This window comes from Meleagris gallopavo, chromosome 1 (genome assembly GCF_000146605.3).
Source record: "Meleagris gallopavo isolate NT-WF06-2002-E0010 breed Aviagen turkey brand Nicholas breeding stock chromosome 1, Turkey_5.1, whole genome shotgun sequence".
Taxonomy (NCBI): Eukaryota; Metazoa; Chordata; class Aves; order Galliformes; family Phasianidae; genus Meleagris; species Meleagris gallopavo.
In genome coordinates, this window is record NC_015011.2 from 108,471,133 (window position 1) to 108,486,693 (window position 15,561).

General features: G+C 43.7%; 1 protein-coding gene across 1 annotated transcript; it reads right to left on the bottom strand.

Moving 5' to 3' along the window:
- Positions 1–3,259: 3,259 nt before the first annotated feature.
- Positions 3,260–15,555, bottom strand: SIK1 (salt inducible kinase 1). Its single transcript, XM_010724236.3, has 13 exons — positions 15,320–15,555; positions 14,555–14,671; positions 12,055–12,118; positions 11,694–11,855; positions 11,295–11,419; positions 11,057–11,180; positions 9,829–10,052; positions 9,445–9,594; positions 8,719–8,841; positions 8,239–8,461; positions 7,288–7,563; positions 6,552–6,783; positions 3,260–5,757 (listed from the first exon to the last, which is right to left on the bottom strand). The coding sequence occupies exons 1-13, from the start codon at positions 15,470–15,472 to the stop codon at positions 5,337–5,339; spliced, it is 2,394 nt and encodes a 797-aa protein (XP_010722538.1). The 5' UTR covers positions 15,473–15,555; the 3' UTR covers positions 3,260–5,336.
- Positions 15,556–15,561: the final 6 nt, after the last annotated feature.

The following is a 15,561-nucleotide window of genomic DNA, read 5'->3' on the forward strand; positions in this document are numbered from 1 at the left end:
CTGCTTGGTCACCTCACCTCTACAGTGATGGGATGGATATGAGAGGTACCATCAGCTTATGAACAGCATGGAGATGTGAACAGGAGAACTTTACTCTTTGTATCTTCTACAGCACGAGAATGGGAGCACAAGCCAATCTGTTGGACTGCGGGCCTAATACAAAAAGTCACACAATGGAAAATTGAATGATGAAACTCATTGTCAGAGGGCACTCTGGAGGCCAGAAATACAAAAGAATTCCAAAAAGGATTAGCCAGATCTTTGGAGGCTTCACCCATCTGCTGCTGTTGAACACAGTGACCCAGATGCCAGTCAAAAATTCCTTAAACTGCAGTTCACTCACTACTGGTCTGGTAATACTACGGAGAGATTGCACTGTACTTGCCCTTTCCCTAGGAGCCTGCCTCTAAAATGAGCTGATTAGTTGTGCTTTTGGTCTGAGGCACTGACACTGCTTAATACGTTATATATGACATGAAATGTATATTAAGAAACCAGAATATATTGCAGGTGATGGTCAAGTCTGTTTACCCTGTGTGAACATTTTGCCTTTGGCACGCAGTAATATCTGATGCCTTGGGAGAAAGGCATTTCTGTCCCAAAAATCTATCTATCATGCCCCTGGCAGGCTGTACCAAAGACCAGCTCTTTCTTGATCTCGCACAGATGCGCCGCTAAATCCATAAACCATGACAGTGGATTATCTTTATCATTGATTTAACTGTCACCGCTAAAAGTAGTTAGCAGCCATGAAATAAGCCAGCAGCCATACTTGAAGCAGTGTCCTCCTGGGGCACACATTTCCTTCTATTAGTTCTTAAATTAATTCTCCTTCATTGCATGAAGTGTGCCTTATTCTCACTTTGCGGGACAAGTGAAACGGAAGCACCGATCGCTTTCCATCTCATGCACCATCATTTTGTGAGCTCAGCTGCTCTCCTTACTGACACATCTCCTTTTCCAGCTGACACAGGCCAGGACCATAGAATAATAGAATCACAGATTGGCCCGGGTTGAAAAGGACCACAATGATCATGTAGTCTCAACTCCCCTGCTATGTGCAGGGTTGCCAACCACCAGATCAGGCTGCCCAGAGCCACATCCAGCCTGGCCTTGAATGCCTCCATTCAAGGGAGGGGCATGGGACATCCACAACCTCCTTGGGCAACCCGTTCCAGTGTGTCACCACCCTCTGCCCTCTGAAAAACTGCCTCTTACAGTACAGCCAGCAGGAAGGTCGTGGCTCTGGGACGGGTCATGCTTCACCTGGCAGTGGGCAGGAGGAGAGGGGCAGTGAAGCTTCTGTCTCTCATGGCCAGATCACAATGGCACCAAAGGACTGGGCTTGCAACTTGTGCTCGACTTGCTCTATGGAAAAGCAGCCTGTGTTTTTCATTGCTGGCATCTCCTGCCAGCTCTAAGTACTTCCTTTAAACAAACAAACAAAAACCACAGAAAACAAAACAACAAGGTTTGGTAGTTCACTTTAGGAGCTGTGTTAAAGCTCCACCTGAAAGAGGGGGAACAAAACATCAATTCCAGACAAGAAAAGAGAAGAAAACACTAGGTATGGAGCTGTACTGTGAGAAAAGAAGTAAAGCAGTGTAGCATCTGGAGAGATATCGAGGACAAAACCAAACATGGTAAGCAGGATCAGAGACAAATATCAGAGGAAAGGCCGGAAGACGGTGACTAAAGCACCAAGAGTGAAACTGTGTACACATGGAAACTGAGTCCAGAGTTCCACATTTTTTTTGTTCTGATTTTCCCTGCCATTTCCAAGAAATCACGATGCTGTCAGATCCCTCTATACCCAAGGGTCAGTTATGTTGGCACAAGCTGGTGGAATTGCATTGATTTTTGTCCATTAAGAAGCAACATTCTGAGATTTCATAGAATTGCCGGGGTTTAAAATAGTGCCCTGAGAACCTTGTGAAAATAGCAGCTGGTGTAATTCTTAAGCTGGGTCATAATAAAAGCAAGGCAAAAGTAATTAAAAGCATCTCTGTTGTTTTTTCATAGTTGTGAAAATCCTCACTTTAGATGCAGCCACGCAGAAAACACAGCCCTAGGAAAACACATGCAGAACAGCCACCTCTCTGACAGTACCTGGGAGCTTCCTAACTCTGCTTTCTCACCTCCTGAGGGAGCAGACTGATCTTCTTTTCAGTTTAAGTCCGTTGAGTGCATCCCTGCTGCAGCCTGCAAGTAGGCAGCCTGCTGTGAAGGCAATACGGCGGCATAGCCTGGCTGCAGCAGGTACCCCTGCACTTGTCTTTGTAGCTGGAAGGAGAAATACCATCACCCCTGGAACCTCTGCTTCCCTTGCTGTAGTTTTTCCCCTCAGTGCCTTCATCTGGCTGAGGCCTCTTTTGGATGAAGGTGACACGGATGGATTGCTCATCTGGTAATGACTAAACTACGCTTGACCATTTTCACTCCATAGACCTCTCTAGCTGTCAGATTTTATAACCCGATTACTACAGACTTGGGTTAGATTCAGACAGATTGCCTACCAGTGAAAGGCTCAATATCCCATTATCAGATTTTTGAGCCAGCCATTCCTCTTCATTTAGTACCTAATAGGAAGTGCCAGTAATGTCCTGTGGACTCAAGCTTTAAAATGAGTCTTAACTATGCAGAGCTGGAGCTCCTGTTACAGTGCAGAGAGCAGCAGGAGAAAGAACTCCATCCAACCATATGCAAGAGAGTGATTTTAAAACATTTTTTATTTAAATATTAAATAAAACACAGACTAATCATTTTGGTGTACATCTCTCATTTTAACATAAGAAATAAAATGATTGTTCAGTCATGATAAAAAAATAAACTATACATCTTAATTAAACCAATCATGTAGTGTCTTTAAATACCCTATTGCATTGCAGTCTGCAGAACAGCACTGTCAAGATATCTAACAAAAAAAAAAAAAAAACTTTTTAAAATGACCTCTTTCTGCTCCAGCAAGAAATCCAAAGAGGTTCTACAGCAATTGGAAAAGAAGAAAAAAAAAAATACTATGAAAGTAAAGTGCTTGTCATTGCTTAGGACAGGAAACAAAAGAATCTGTGGCCTTTTGATCCATGGCATTTAAACAGAACAGAGTATTAGAGAGGAAAATCTGTGTTTTCAGTCTGTGCGCTACTCCTTACGAAACTGAAGGCAAAGTTGCTGCTTTGTGATGTTCTGGCTTCTTCTCACTCTCCAGCCATCTCCATGTTTGTTTGTTTGTTTTTATTTGTTATCGTTTGCTTTTTTGTTTTTAAATCACTATAATTTAAAGTGAGACTTTGGTGTTTTCTCTGCTGCAAGGCACCACTCATTCAGATATTCTACTCAAGCAATTTTCTCCTGTGTTGAAGCTTCCAGACCACGTAGCAGCAGCACCTGGCTGGAGATGCACCAGTATAGACACACGGATACTACACACAGATAAAGAGGTTGTTTATGGAGAGCCACAGACAGAGCCACGTGACGTCTTCAGCCATTCCTACTCCCATTAATTAATCTGGTCAATCTTTGGCTTTTAATTAAAAAAAAGAAGAAAGAAAGAAAGAAAAAAGAACAGGTATCTATATTATTTGTAAATGCGTAATACTGCAGGTTGCACGAAGCCAAGGTAACTTGAAGGCACCCTGTGTCACACAAGGGAGATGGGTCCTTGAAGCATTTAGACAAAACGCAGCTATTTCCTGAATGCAACTTCCAGCTGAACTGGCTCACTGTTTGCTCACCTGCTTCCAAAGCTGGAACACCCTGCCCTACTCCCTGCTGTAAGGGCATGGCTTGGGCTCCCCTTTACACCTAAGCACATCTTCTATTGACACCAACAGAAGTCATGCTCTGCCTTGGGAGGGAGGTGGGGTTATACCAGAAACACAATAGAAGCTTATTACAAAATATAAAAAATAACTAGTGTTACATAGTTTTCTGCTTCCTATTTATATACATATACAGCATTAAAAACCATACAAAAAAAACCAAAACCCTACCTAATCCAAAACCTCATTTTGCTAATATGCTAAAAACAAACCAGCCAAAAACAAACACCCAAAGATTGTGCTGTTTTACTCGCTTTTAATACAGTTTTGTTCAGAAATAGCTGTACTCTATTAAAGCAGAATTCTGTTCTAGCCTATTCCTTTTGTCTTTGTCAGTATATAATTATAACCTCAATATTGCACATTTCCCCAAGAGTCAGTTCTATTTGGACCCTGATAATGAAATGCATAAAAACATAATTAGCAGCGGAAATAACAATGTGCAGCGCTAAGAAATACCCTTCAGACAACTCTGTAGGCAATCTCCAGGAGGGCTTTTGAAAAGGAAAATGCTTCCCATCACCCCACCAGTAATAAGGGCTCCCTCCTCGGTGCCTCTGCAGGAATACAAAAAAACTTTGCATTTATAAAAAGAGACCTAAAGATTATTTAGACCAACAGAATACATGCATGTGCTTACACACACACACCCCATCCCTGCAGAAGACCAGACAGTCTGTAATTTAGATCCTGATACCAAAGGATGCATTTTCAAGAGATTACTTGCTTCTGTGCTAATTAGAATGCTGTTTGGTTGTTGGCTTTTCTTTTTCCTAAAAAAAGGTTTTCTAGCTGACATATCAAGCAGAAAGTTCACAGTTTTCATTTAAAGTATACATATCTGGGAGATGCGGAATGGGGATGTTGGTTCCTTTAAAACAAAATGACTGTTAACAGGAGGAAAAAAAAACCACAAATGGCAATGCTTCCATTTTTGTCTTCTATGAATGCATAATGTTGCATGCCACTGGTTTTCTGTTTATTTTCTTTAAAAGAGGTAATCATCTTCACAAACCCATAAATGAATATTGTGAAAGAGGGAGGCTCTGGTCCCTTCTTTGAAAAGCCTCTCCCTGCTGTGTCACAACTACTGACAGCTGCTAATCTTGCATAACAGCAGAGCTGTATTGGTCTGACTTGAGTACAGTACCGAAGACTTCTTCCCCAACCACATCCCTCCCTGTCCCCACAAATGCCCCACCCATCTTCCCCCATCATTATTTTTTTCCTTAAAAACAACAACAACAAAAAAAAACAAAAAAAAACAACAGTTTCTATTCGTATTTGTTCAGTGCAAGAATAGTAGAAGCAAAAAGACATACATATTGCTTGTTTCAGTTCTATAAAGTTGCTAGCTTTTGGAGCCAGACAGCCTCTTCACATACTTCAAAATTTATTGCTTCTGAGAGTCACTCATCCACACAACACCAGCCAGCCACGGACCTATGCATGCCATGGAACAGTGGTGCGAGTTCTTTGTAAAAAGAGCAGCGTGAGCTGTAGCAGCCAGAGCTCTCATTTGACCAGGACAAACTTCCCTAGCTGGTTGGAAGTCAAGTCCTCCATCTCACAATCCCCATGCTGCAAAGCGACAGCATCATAGCTCGGAGATTGAGCAGAGAAACTCTGTTGCTGAGAGAAGGTGGTGCCGACTGGAGAGACGTTGCTGCTGATATACAGGTGAGTGTCTAGGAGGTGAGCTGCTGAGGACACCGGTGACACGCTGACACCAAAGAAATGAGGTTGGAGCAGTTGGCTGTTGCCAGCAAAGGCCAGCTCAAATGAGTTCTCTCTTTGTAGCTCTGACAACAGAAGAGAATTGGAGGCTTTGCAGGTACCTGCGCTATCAGATGGGGGGAGGCCATTTGTTGCAGATGTTTGAGATGTCTGGGGACAAGCTGGCTGGAGTAGCTGGTGATGCTGAAGCTGGAGTATTCTGAACAAAGTCCAAGGATGGAAGATGTTAACTTGCAATACTAGAAAGGATTCAAGTTTTCCTTCCTCCTCTCTCCTGCCCTTACCTTTACCCCGATCCTAACTTTCCCCTTCGTTTCCTCCTCTCTAAGGAATCTCACCCTACCCAGACAGTACGATTAAACTGATTGCCATGCCAGATCAGCATGTTTTCTCTTGGTTTTTCTCCCCACACTGAATCTGGAAACTACCACTAGAATTTTATCTGGCCATAATTTGGCCAGCTCATACTAGATGTTTTACAGACAACGTATGCAGATAAACCGGATCTCTATTTTCCATCTTGCTTCTATGGTGCCATCGCACACGACATTTGAGGCCACTGGACTGTGCCTCCTTTGTGGGCTGTAACTTTTCCAAATTACAAGGTTTCATTTCCTTGCCATGGGAAAATTACAGGAGGCAGAGGAGGAAAGAAATCATTCCCAAACCTAACAAAGAAAAACACAGCTTGCAATGGGGAGAAGTAATGTTTTCCCCCACAGTACCAAACTGCTTCTCTGTCCAGTGACCTCTAAATACTTGGACATGGAGATTTTTAAGTGGAAATGCACGTCCTGCGTTACACGTGCCAGTGCAGGAACCCACAAAGGAAGCTAAACCATTTATCTGCTGCCACACAGCAAAACTGAGAGGAAAGGAATCCCCAGTGACCAAACTCCCCAACCCGTTTTGCTGCATTTACTCCTCCTCCTTTGCCCTTAACCAAAACAACCCCAAGGAAAATAGCAAAACTCCTCCAGCTCAGCTTCTCACCTCTGCTGTTGTAGCACTTCTTCCAGAAGGTTTCTTCCCTCTCTGTTGCAACCACTGCTGCTGTAGATGCAGGTGTTCGGCTGTGTGTGTTGGAAAGGGCTCATGGCACTCCTTGCTGCCCGAGATGAGGAGGACTGACACACCTGCCGAGCAAAGCCTTTGATTTTATTCAAGCCGAGAAACCCTTTGGCTCGAGCATTCTTCCGCAGCTGCTGCCTAAAAGCCTTCAAGCCTGTGGGACATGAGGAGAAGAAATGCACTTTAATCCTTCTTAGCATTTGACTGAGAGCCTACTTTACAGATCAGCCTTTCTGGGCAGCTGCCTTCATTTACGTGAGCATTGCACTAGAAGAAACCATCACCCTTCAGTTCACATTTGCATCTCTGCCTGATGGACAGAGTAAAATTGATGTGATGGAACAGGGTTTGGGACAGCTGCATCCTTGTTTAGGTGGACACATACACAGCAAAGGACAAAGCTACTCTAAGACACGATGAGCATTCCGTATTTTAGGAGAAGGGTGGAGCTTGCCATCCCACAGCCCAGCATAAACATCTTCATGGGCATGCTGAAACACTATGCAAGAACCTCCCAACCTCAGCACCCTCCTCAGGAACCACAAATACACGAGGCAGAATATCCAGGTGTAATCCCGACACAGGCAAGAAAGCTACGCTTTTCTAGTGGCAACTACAAGGGTGTTTTATTGCTGGGATATTGCAAGGAAGGAGTTACCTTGAGTTAATGAGGTATCAGATGCTCGTCTTCCTTCTTGGAAGCTGACAGGTAGGAGAGAAGCACCTCCCATGCAGCCCTGGGCTTGTAACACCGGAGCGTCAGACTGAGAAGCTAGGAAGGGTGATGTCATCCTAGCTGTGGCTGGGCTCCCCGTCATTACTTGACCTGCCAAACAGCTGCTCAGGGCCACTGAGCTGTCATTTGAAGATGAAGTAAGGCAGCTGTCTGAACTAGTTCCCTCTGTGGGGCTTGCTGAGGAGGAAATGACTATACCTGCAGAGGGGAAGGAAGGACAGAAAGAGCATTCCCAAGATGAGTACAAGAAGGAACAAACGTGACATCAGAGCATTCTGCCCACCTACACTGGCACTAATAAGCAGCTGCAAGTCAGAGAGATGTCCAGCAACTTATGCTGTCACAGGCCCTGACTCCAGCACACGGTCACTGACTAATAACCTATGTTCGGCTCCTCCCAGCTGGCAGAGCTCTGCCAATAACTCTCAGGCACACAACATTTTTTAGCACAAAAGTTCCAACATAAGATTTTTGTTTTGTGAGCATTTTTGTTTGCTTATTTAGTTCAAGGGGTCTGGATACGTACCCAATACAGTTAGCAATCACTTTTTTTTTTTTAAATGAAGTCAAGCATACACACCATCACACAGTAAAACAGCGGAAACAAGCAGAGAAGAGTTATGTCCTGCTTGTGAGAATGCTCCCTCTGAAAGATCTAGGTGAAATATAACAGTACAGTGTCTCTTCCCGAAGGACCGTGCTTATTTATGGGAAGTCAGAACTAGAGGGGGCAGAGCAGAGACCTCTTCTCTGGGTTTTCCTACTTCAGTCAAGTTAAAATCAGCACACACCCTCAGGAATTTTTCTGCTATGGCACACCTCCTCCATCATTTTCCTCTAATTAAGGACAACCTTCATTGCTCCCAGACTTACATGGAGGGGCATGCTGATAGAAGTGAGTGACTTCAGCCAGCGTGTGCCTCCGGCTGGTGTTGCTAGGGATGCGGATGGGGTGGTCGTACGCCTTAATTTCATCTTCCAGCTCCTTCTCTTGCCTTACTTCTTCACTAATGGTGGTCTCCAGAAGGCTGCTGGGGGAGATGGAGCGATTTCGAAACAGCCCATTGAAGTTGGGATCCACAGGAAAAAACACAGGCTGCAAAACATGTCAATTCAGAGATTTATTTTCTCTATGTTTTAATGCTCTTCAGAGCCCCATGGCACGTCCTCAGAAGGTGTACTGTTTGAGAGGCTACTACAACTCCATGCCCAAGTGCCAAACAAAAGATTCAAGGGAGAGAACAACTGTCACGACCTCTGTCTTTTTTCATCAACAGAACAATTTAAAAATAAACAAAAACCCACAACAACAGAAGACACACAGTTACACACAGTTCAGCTTAAAACACCCACCTGTAATGGATTATTCACATCACAATCCATTTCTGCCTGCAAAGATGGTTGAATCAGACTCTGAGGTTGCTGGTAAAGCAGGGATGATCGCAGGGTTTCACTAGTGAAACTGTCCTGAGGCATCTGAAGGCAGAGAGAGATGCACAGAAGCCATCACATACACTGCTGTTCCATGCGACTCTTCAAATATTGTAGGCTCAAGGAATTTCAGAGACACCTTCTGTGCAAGCCTTCTCCACGCACTTTCTATCAAAATTAACAAAGCTACTCTTTCAGTGCCAACACAAACACAAAGTACTTCTCCTAAGTCAGACTATTAAACCGCCAGGACAATTTGAAAAGGCACCAGAGCACAATTAAAAGGGGGTAGGGGTTAGGAAAAGTCAGAAGAAACACACAAACTGAATCATGGAGTATTTCTGAGGGTCCTACAGGGCATATAACAAAAGGGTAACTGATCCATGCCTGAGAAGGCATATTTCCAGGAGAAGCCTAGACTTCTGGCTCATTACTGACTTGCACCAGAGGCAAACTCTTCTCTGGATCATGCTCTACAGACATTTGGTACTCAATCAATCAGCATCCTGCTGAAGAATAGTAGCCCGTCCTATCAAAGGACACAACGGGTTCTCAGAAGCCTCAAAGCTGCGATCTTATTTTCCCATAGAAAGTGGCAGAAAAGAGCCCACAGATACACCCTCCCAGGTAAACAACATCCTTCCTTACCTCAGCATTGCTGATCTCAGAGCTCCTCGGCCTTTGCTGACGGCCAGTTGCTGGACGACTCGATAGCTGGCTGCTTCGATACTCCTTGAGGCGCTCCAAGAGCAGGTAATAAATGGCAGCAAAGTGGTTGTAGCTGCTGTTCTGTAAAGACTAGAATACAAAGAACCCTAGTTACACATAACTCAAGATATGCAGCCACAACTCATTGTTATAATAAAGACTTTGTAATTGTATACTCAAAAAACAAGTAAAAACCCAGAAGGGCGGTGAAGATTTTACTACTGTGAAACTGCATCAAGGCTAGTCACTGAACAATATACATAACTGCACCACTGGCGTTCTGCTACTTACTGAAAACACATTGAAAGGACAAGCACTTCTCACCTCAACGGTTCTCTGCCTGTCAATGCCAAGCGTTTGCATGATCCCAAGGACCTGCTCATTGTAGTCGCCCAGGTTGGAATTATAGTTTTGCATGGAGAAGGACAAGGACTGTTGCTGTCGAAGAGATGGGTCAGCTTGCATCCACTTGTGCTGCTTTATTTGGGAAATGGTTATTCGCTTTGTTGGGTCAACGACTAACATCCGTCGAATCAGTGTTTCACAGTCTAGATGACAAAGATAAACTCATGAGCAAGGGGTAAAAATGCCAGTTCAGACCCAGGCATTTGCTAAAAAACTTTCCCACCACCGGTATTTGATGTCTATGAAAACAGGAATTAAAAGTTTTCTGAGCAGCTGATGCAGAGTCTGACTGCTAAATATCCAAACCAACACAAGAGCGGTACGTATTTTATAGAAGCAACGTGTCATTGAACAAAATGACACTGTACTGGCTAAAAGTAGGTTTCAGTTTGCACTCTACCTTGCAAGGGGGCTAATTTTGACTGGATGTAGGTTTAACTATGGTACATCCACTTGAAATAGGTTAGGATTTACAAAGAACTACTGTACGTGCTAAAATATGAACTCCTGGTTCAAGCATACTGCTTGTTTGTTTACTGCCAGGGAATCAAAGCCGTTCATAGCTAAAACAGATGAAGATCAGGCTTTAGAAGATATTATTCCATTGAAGAGAGGCATATTCATTTGTTTTCAAATCCTAATCGGAGAGAGATGATAATACCTCTCAGCTCCTTTTTCTCACCGGACTGTCCAAGTGCAAGCATTCAAGTAACAGTGTTAAGCTTCACTATTTCTGCTCTCCTTGGCAGCAAAGCCACACTGAAACGTACCCTTTCTGCATAGTTTGAATATCTCAGAACTACACCCACCTCAGTATTGCAGGCTAGTCTCATTAAAAGCTTGTTTTCTTTCTTTTCTGAGTGGTTATTTCTACAGCTAGGGCTTCAAATTTTGTAACTTAAAGCAATACTCTTAGGAAATGAAATGATGGCTTTATAGATACACCATAAAGTAGACCTCAGAAAAAGAAAACATCTACGATCAGCCCCTGATCTTAAAGTGCTGCCCTACAGAAATTACTGGACACAAAAAGACAAGGTGATTGCCAGCTGCAAAACCATCTGGACACTGCCTCAAGAAAGACCAGGACAGCTATTCCTTTACTCTCAGTTCCTTTTCTAACATTAAGAATCTGAAAACAAAGCACCTTCAGACATGAAGTATGGGATGCGGAACCTCCCCTCTAGCACTCTTTGCCTCAAAGTTGGTAAATTAGGTCCATCAAAAGGCAGAGAACCACAGACAAGGACGTAGAGCACCACTCCAAGGCTCTGTCAACAGAGAACAGCACAGAGTGTGAGTGATTCCAGTAGAAACAACAGTTTTCAAAGCTCACAGTCCATAACGAAGTGTGAAACGGAATTCCAAAGGAATATCACACTCACCCATATATCAAGGTGAGGTCCTTCATACTCCTTGCCTTCAAAAACTTCTGGAGCTGCATAGGGTGGGCTTCCACACCAAGTGGAGAGTGGCTCTCCTGACTTGTAGAAGTTTCCAAAGCCAAAGTCTGGAAGGAAGGTAGAAGACTGGTGTAAGACAAGATTCAGCCACATGCAAACTGTTTAGAAGAACAGAAAACAGAGGGAAGGAAGCGGGTGTTTTGCTTTGTTTTCTGCATACCTATTTGAGCTATTCTCTTTTATCTAGAGGATATATTTAGAGAAATATCAGTAATGTTAACTTTCAGTTACTTCAAATACATCTATGAGATTATGCTAGGGAGACTGAATTTGACCACATGCCTAACACCATTTATAGAATAACCAGGCATTTCTCATTACCTGCTAATTTGATATTCATGTTAGCATCTAGCAGAAGGTTCTCTGTTTTGAGATCCCTGTGCACTATGTGGTGGCTGTGACAGTATTCCACTGCTGAAAGAATCTGCCAGAACTTCTTCCGCGCTTCGCTTTCGCTCAAGTGCCCATTGGAGGTCAGATGATCTGCAAGACAAAAGAGGCACAAGACTTAGAAATACCCAAAAAATGATTTTGTAGTCTTCCAGATGCTGCACTTGCTGCTTGACAGCTGACAACAGCGACTCTGGGTTTTTAATGCAAACAGATATTACTCAGGAATGACAACAATATGGCCACGTGCTCTAAATCTAAAGAACTGTGAGGTACTGCTGTGAGAACTTACCAAACATTTCTCCATTCTTAGCGAACTCAGTAACAATGTAAAGCATATCCTTTGTCTCCATAACCTGCCAAGACACGAGAGGACATGCTTAAAGAAACACAGACCTCTGTAGTTACTTTCATTTCCCTAAATCTATTCTCAGATACATTGGTTCAGTTATTTATTTGCCACAGTAGCTGGCAGTAAAGACACCTAATTTTGCAATGCAATGTTCTTTCCTAGCAAACTGGTAATGAAAAAGATAACAAATCAATGCTTCTGTGCCTACAACATACAATGGCTTCCCATGGTATTGTTCTTCTTACCATTACTACACCACATAATCTCCATAAGATAATTGATGAGCATTTCTTGATTTTATATACTTCTCTGAATTCCCTTTTTGGTTAAGATATGCATATACAGGTTTCCAACTCATTGGACTTATTTTGAACACACAAGGACACAAAGCTCACTTAAAGCCATCTTTGTTTCACAGCTAGCATGCACTCAGATCAGGAGATACCTGCAACTCGGACAATCAGCAAGTGTTACCAAACACCCACTCCCATTTGGTGCTGGCTGGGGGCACAGCAAGCCTCCCATGCGAGTGAAAACAGGTAGTTGTTGGTGTTACTGCAGTGCTTGAGGCACATCAACAGCTGTCACCAGGCTGTACAACATTCAACTACCGACCCCGTGCAAAACGGTAATTGTCAGAGGAAGCTGACACATTTTTGGAGGAAAAAAAAAAGCAAAAATAAACCCAAACAAAACTGAGCATTTTGGAATTCATCTTCATTTACTAAGCCACATCTCTTAAATGTCACATTTCAGCTTTCAGAAATATACCTATATATTCAGAAATAGGACTCACAGGGAATCAATATTTTGTTTGAGAAGCAGAAGGCTCGCAACATATTAACAATCAAACAAGAGTCAATACTACTTCAAAGGCTGCAATTTCCAGCTTCCTAACACATAACCTTTTTTGGATACTCTTGTCCTTCTCTCTACAAGTACACACAGACACAAAATGAAAACAAACAAGAAGGGAGCAAAGGAAGAGAGGTTCCCAGTTTAAAAAACTGAAGGAAAGTGTTCTGGGAAAGATGCCAGCTGGATGAAATTAAGACGCTGTGCTGAAACTAAAACAATGATGAAATAATACAAGAACACACACCCTACGTTGGTATGTCATCTAATTCCATCCCTGCTTCTCAGCCTCCACCAAACAGGTAAAGCATCAGTTACAGCAACAAAGAGAAGAAAACTTTGCTGAAAAGAAATTATGGTCCACTACCAACGTCATTTGCTCAATCAAGTGAAGTGGTTCAACTAGATGGAATTTAACCTGCTTTTCTAACAGCTTCCAAACAGTATTTTCACCCACATCATTCCACTGAAATGAAATCAACAGAACTGTTAGAATGTTTTGGTATATCCTATGGGCAGCAATGACGTCAGACGGTAACGCAAAAATCATTTTTGTTAGGAAGGTTTAATACTGTAAACATCAAAGCAATTCACGCGTGTCAAGGTGTCGAAAAACAATGCCTTGCCTAAACACCTGTTCTACAGGCTCCTCAGCCTTACACGTTTCAAACAAGGAGAATGTTAATTAAGCCAACCAACTCAACGGTAAGATAACAGCTTGACAGTTGTGCGTACAACAGCGCACACAATTTCAGTTCTGCTGCTTCATTTCTTAATCCATTCCTCTCCCTCTCTGTCCTTCTGGCCAGGTGCAGAAAGACTGTGATACCTCATCTTCTTTAAATCCGCATGGCGTTATTTAAGATGATTAAGAGGAACATACACCAAACGCTAATTGGATCAAAGATTCCAAATTTGCAAGGCAGCCCTCGCTCACTAGACAGCTGCCACCTTGCCTGCCGCACAACACGTTTGTGCAGAAGCTTACTTTTACTGTTCTAATACCCTTAAAAAGGCAAAAGCAAAAGCGCAGAAACTGAATGAATCCAAATCAAAATTCACACCTTGAAACTCCACAGAGGAAAAGATCTTTTAAACTTATTTTCAAAACTATGCAAACTGGAACGGAATAACCCAAACGGGTCATTTCCTCACATATTCTATGATATCGATATTTCCAAGTTTTTTTCTTTTTGATTGAGTTTATTTGTTGTTGAATTTGCTTTCAATTATGGCAAGCCCAGCTTTTGTGCCTGCTACTCTGCTGTCCTAAGAGAGTTTAAGTCCTCCTCATATCAAAAGCACGCGAGAAGTCCCAATCTTCCAAACACACAGCAGAGGAGCCTGGAAGGCAAGTTAACTCTACAAGTTCCAACAATCTGTTCCTTGATCTGAAACAAACTTCAGTCTTTTTTCACTGTTCTGTCAAGAAACTGACAAGCGTACCAGAATGATAACTTTAAATGAACTTCAGTCTCCAAAAACTTTCAGTTCGCATTCTCGCTACAAACACTTCACGCAAAATCAAATGCAAGAGGACAGGCATATCTCATCTGCACGCCGTGCTTCAAAGCTGACCTCTTACCTGATAGAGCTTGATAATGTGGGGGTGATTCAAAAGCTTCATTATCTGCACTTCTCTATAAATCTTCTCCAGATTGCTGGGGTCTAACCTTGTTTTGTCGATTATTTTTATTGCGACCTGCAGGTTAAAAAATAGTAATAATCACATCAAACAACCACTGGCATTACAAAGAAGGTACGCTTATTACGATGGGGAGAGGAAGAGCACGACACCAAAACACCACATGCAAAACCATGCACAAACTCACAGAACACACGTAAGGTGGACTTTAGATACGGTCTGGCCAAAGCTGATGGTGTTTTCCCGAGCTGCTCCAATCGCATGCAACACAACGAACAGAACTACAGAAGGGGCAGCGCTGGATGGAATTCGGTAAATCTTTTAATCCAGCAAAAAACACGGTCTTATAAGGGAGTATTTTTTTCTTTTTTTTTTCTAGGAGAGGGCGATTGGGACACGCAGTGCTACACCGCTGCTGCACGGCCGAGGGGAAACGCACTGCAAACGAACACGGCGAGTTCTTTGTTCTTTGAGCGAAGCAACGGGACGGGATGGTCCCGCGGGGAACCAACGGGGGCTCCAACATCCTCGTGGGTCCCTCCTGACACCTGCAAAGACTTCAGGGGGTGCGAAGGTTCCCGCAGCTGGGACTCACAGAGAGGGAGGCGCTCGGCAGCGCTCTGCGAACGGCGGGCTCCGCTTTAATTCTACGCTACATCTGTAGGTAAAGCGGAGAGAAACCCTCCAGCTCGGCCCCGTACCCACCTGCGTCTTGGTCACCCTGTGGCGGGCCAGCTTCACCACGGCGAAGTTGCCTTTCCCCAAGGTCCTCTCGATATCGTAAAAGCCGACCCGCAGGGGCCGGGGCTGGGCTGCGCTGGGAGCCGGCACTGAGGCGTACTCTGACATGATCACCATGGTTCAGGCGGGCGGCGGGCGATAGGGCACCGCGCCGCGACTCACCACGGCGGCGGCAGCATCGGCGCTGCCCCCGGGCGCTCGCAGCT

What these genes read in the sequence shown, in the direction of transcription:
- SIK1 (XM_010724236.3), bottom strand. Translation starts at nt 15,472, where the DNA reads ATGGTGATCATGTCAGAGTACGCCTCAGTGCCGGCTCCCAGCGCAGCC. An exon ending in ACAGGGTGACCAAGACGCAG is followed by an intron (nt 14,672 to 15,319) that starts GTGGGTACGGGG and finishes TTTAACCTGCAG; the next exon opens with GTCGCAATAAAAATAATCGA. An exon ending in ACAGGCAGAGAACCGTTGAG is followed by an intron (nt 9,595 to 9,828) that starts GTGAGAAGTGCT and finishes TTTGTATTCTAG; the next exon opens with TCTTTACAGAACAGCAGCTA.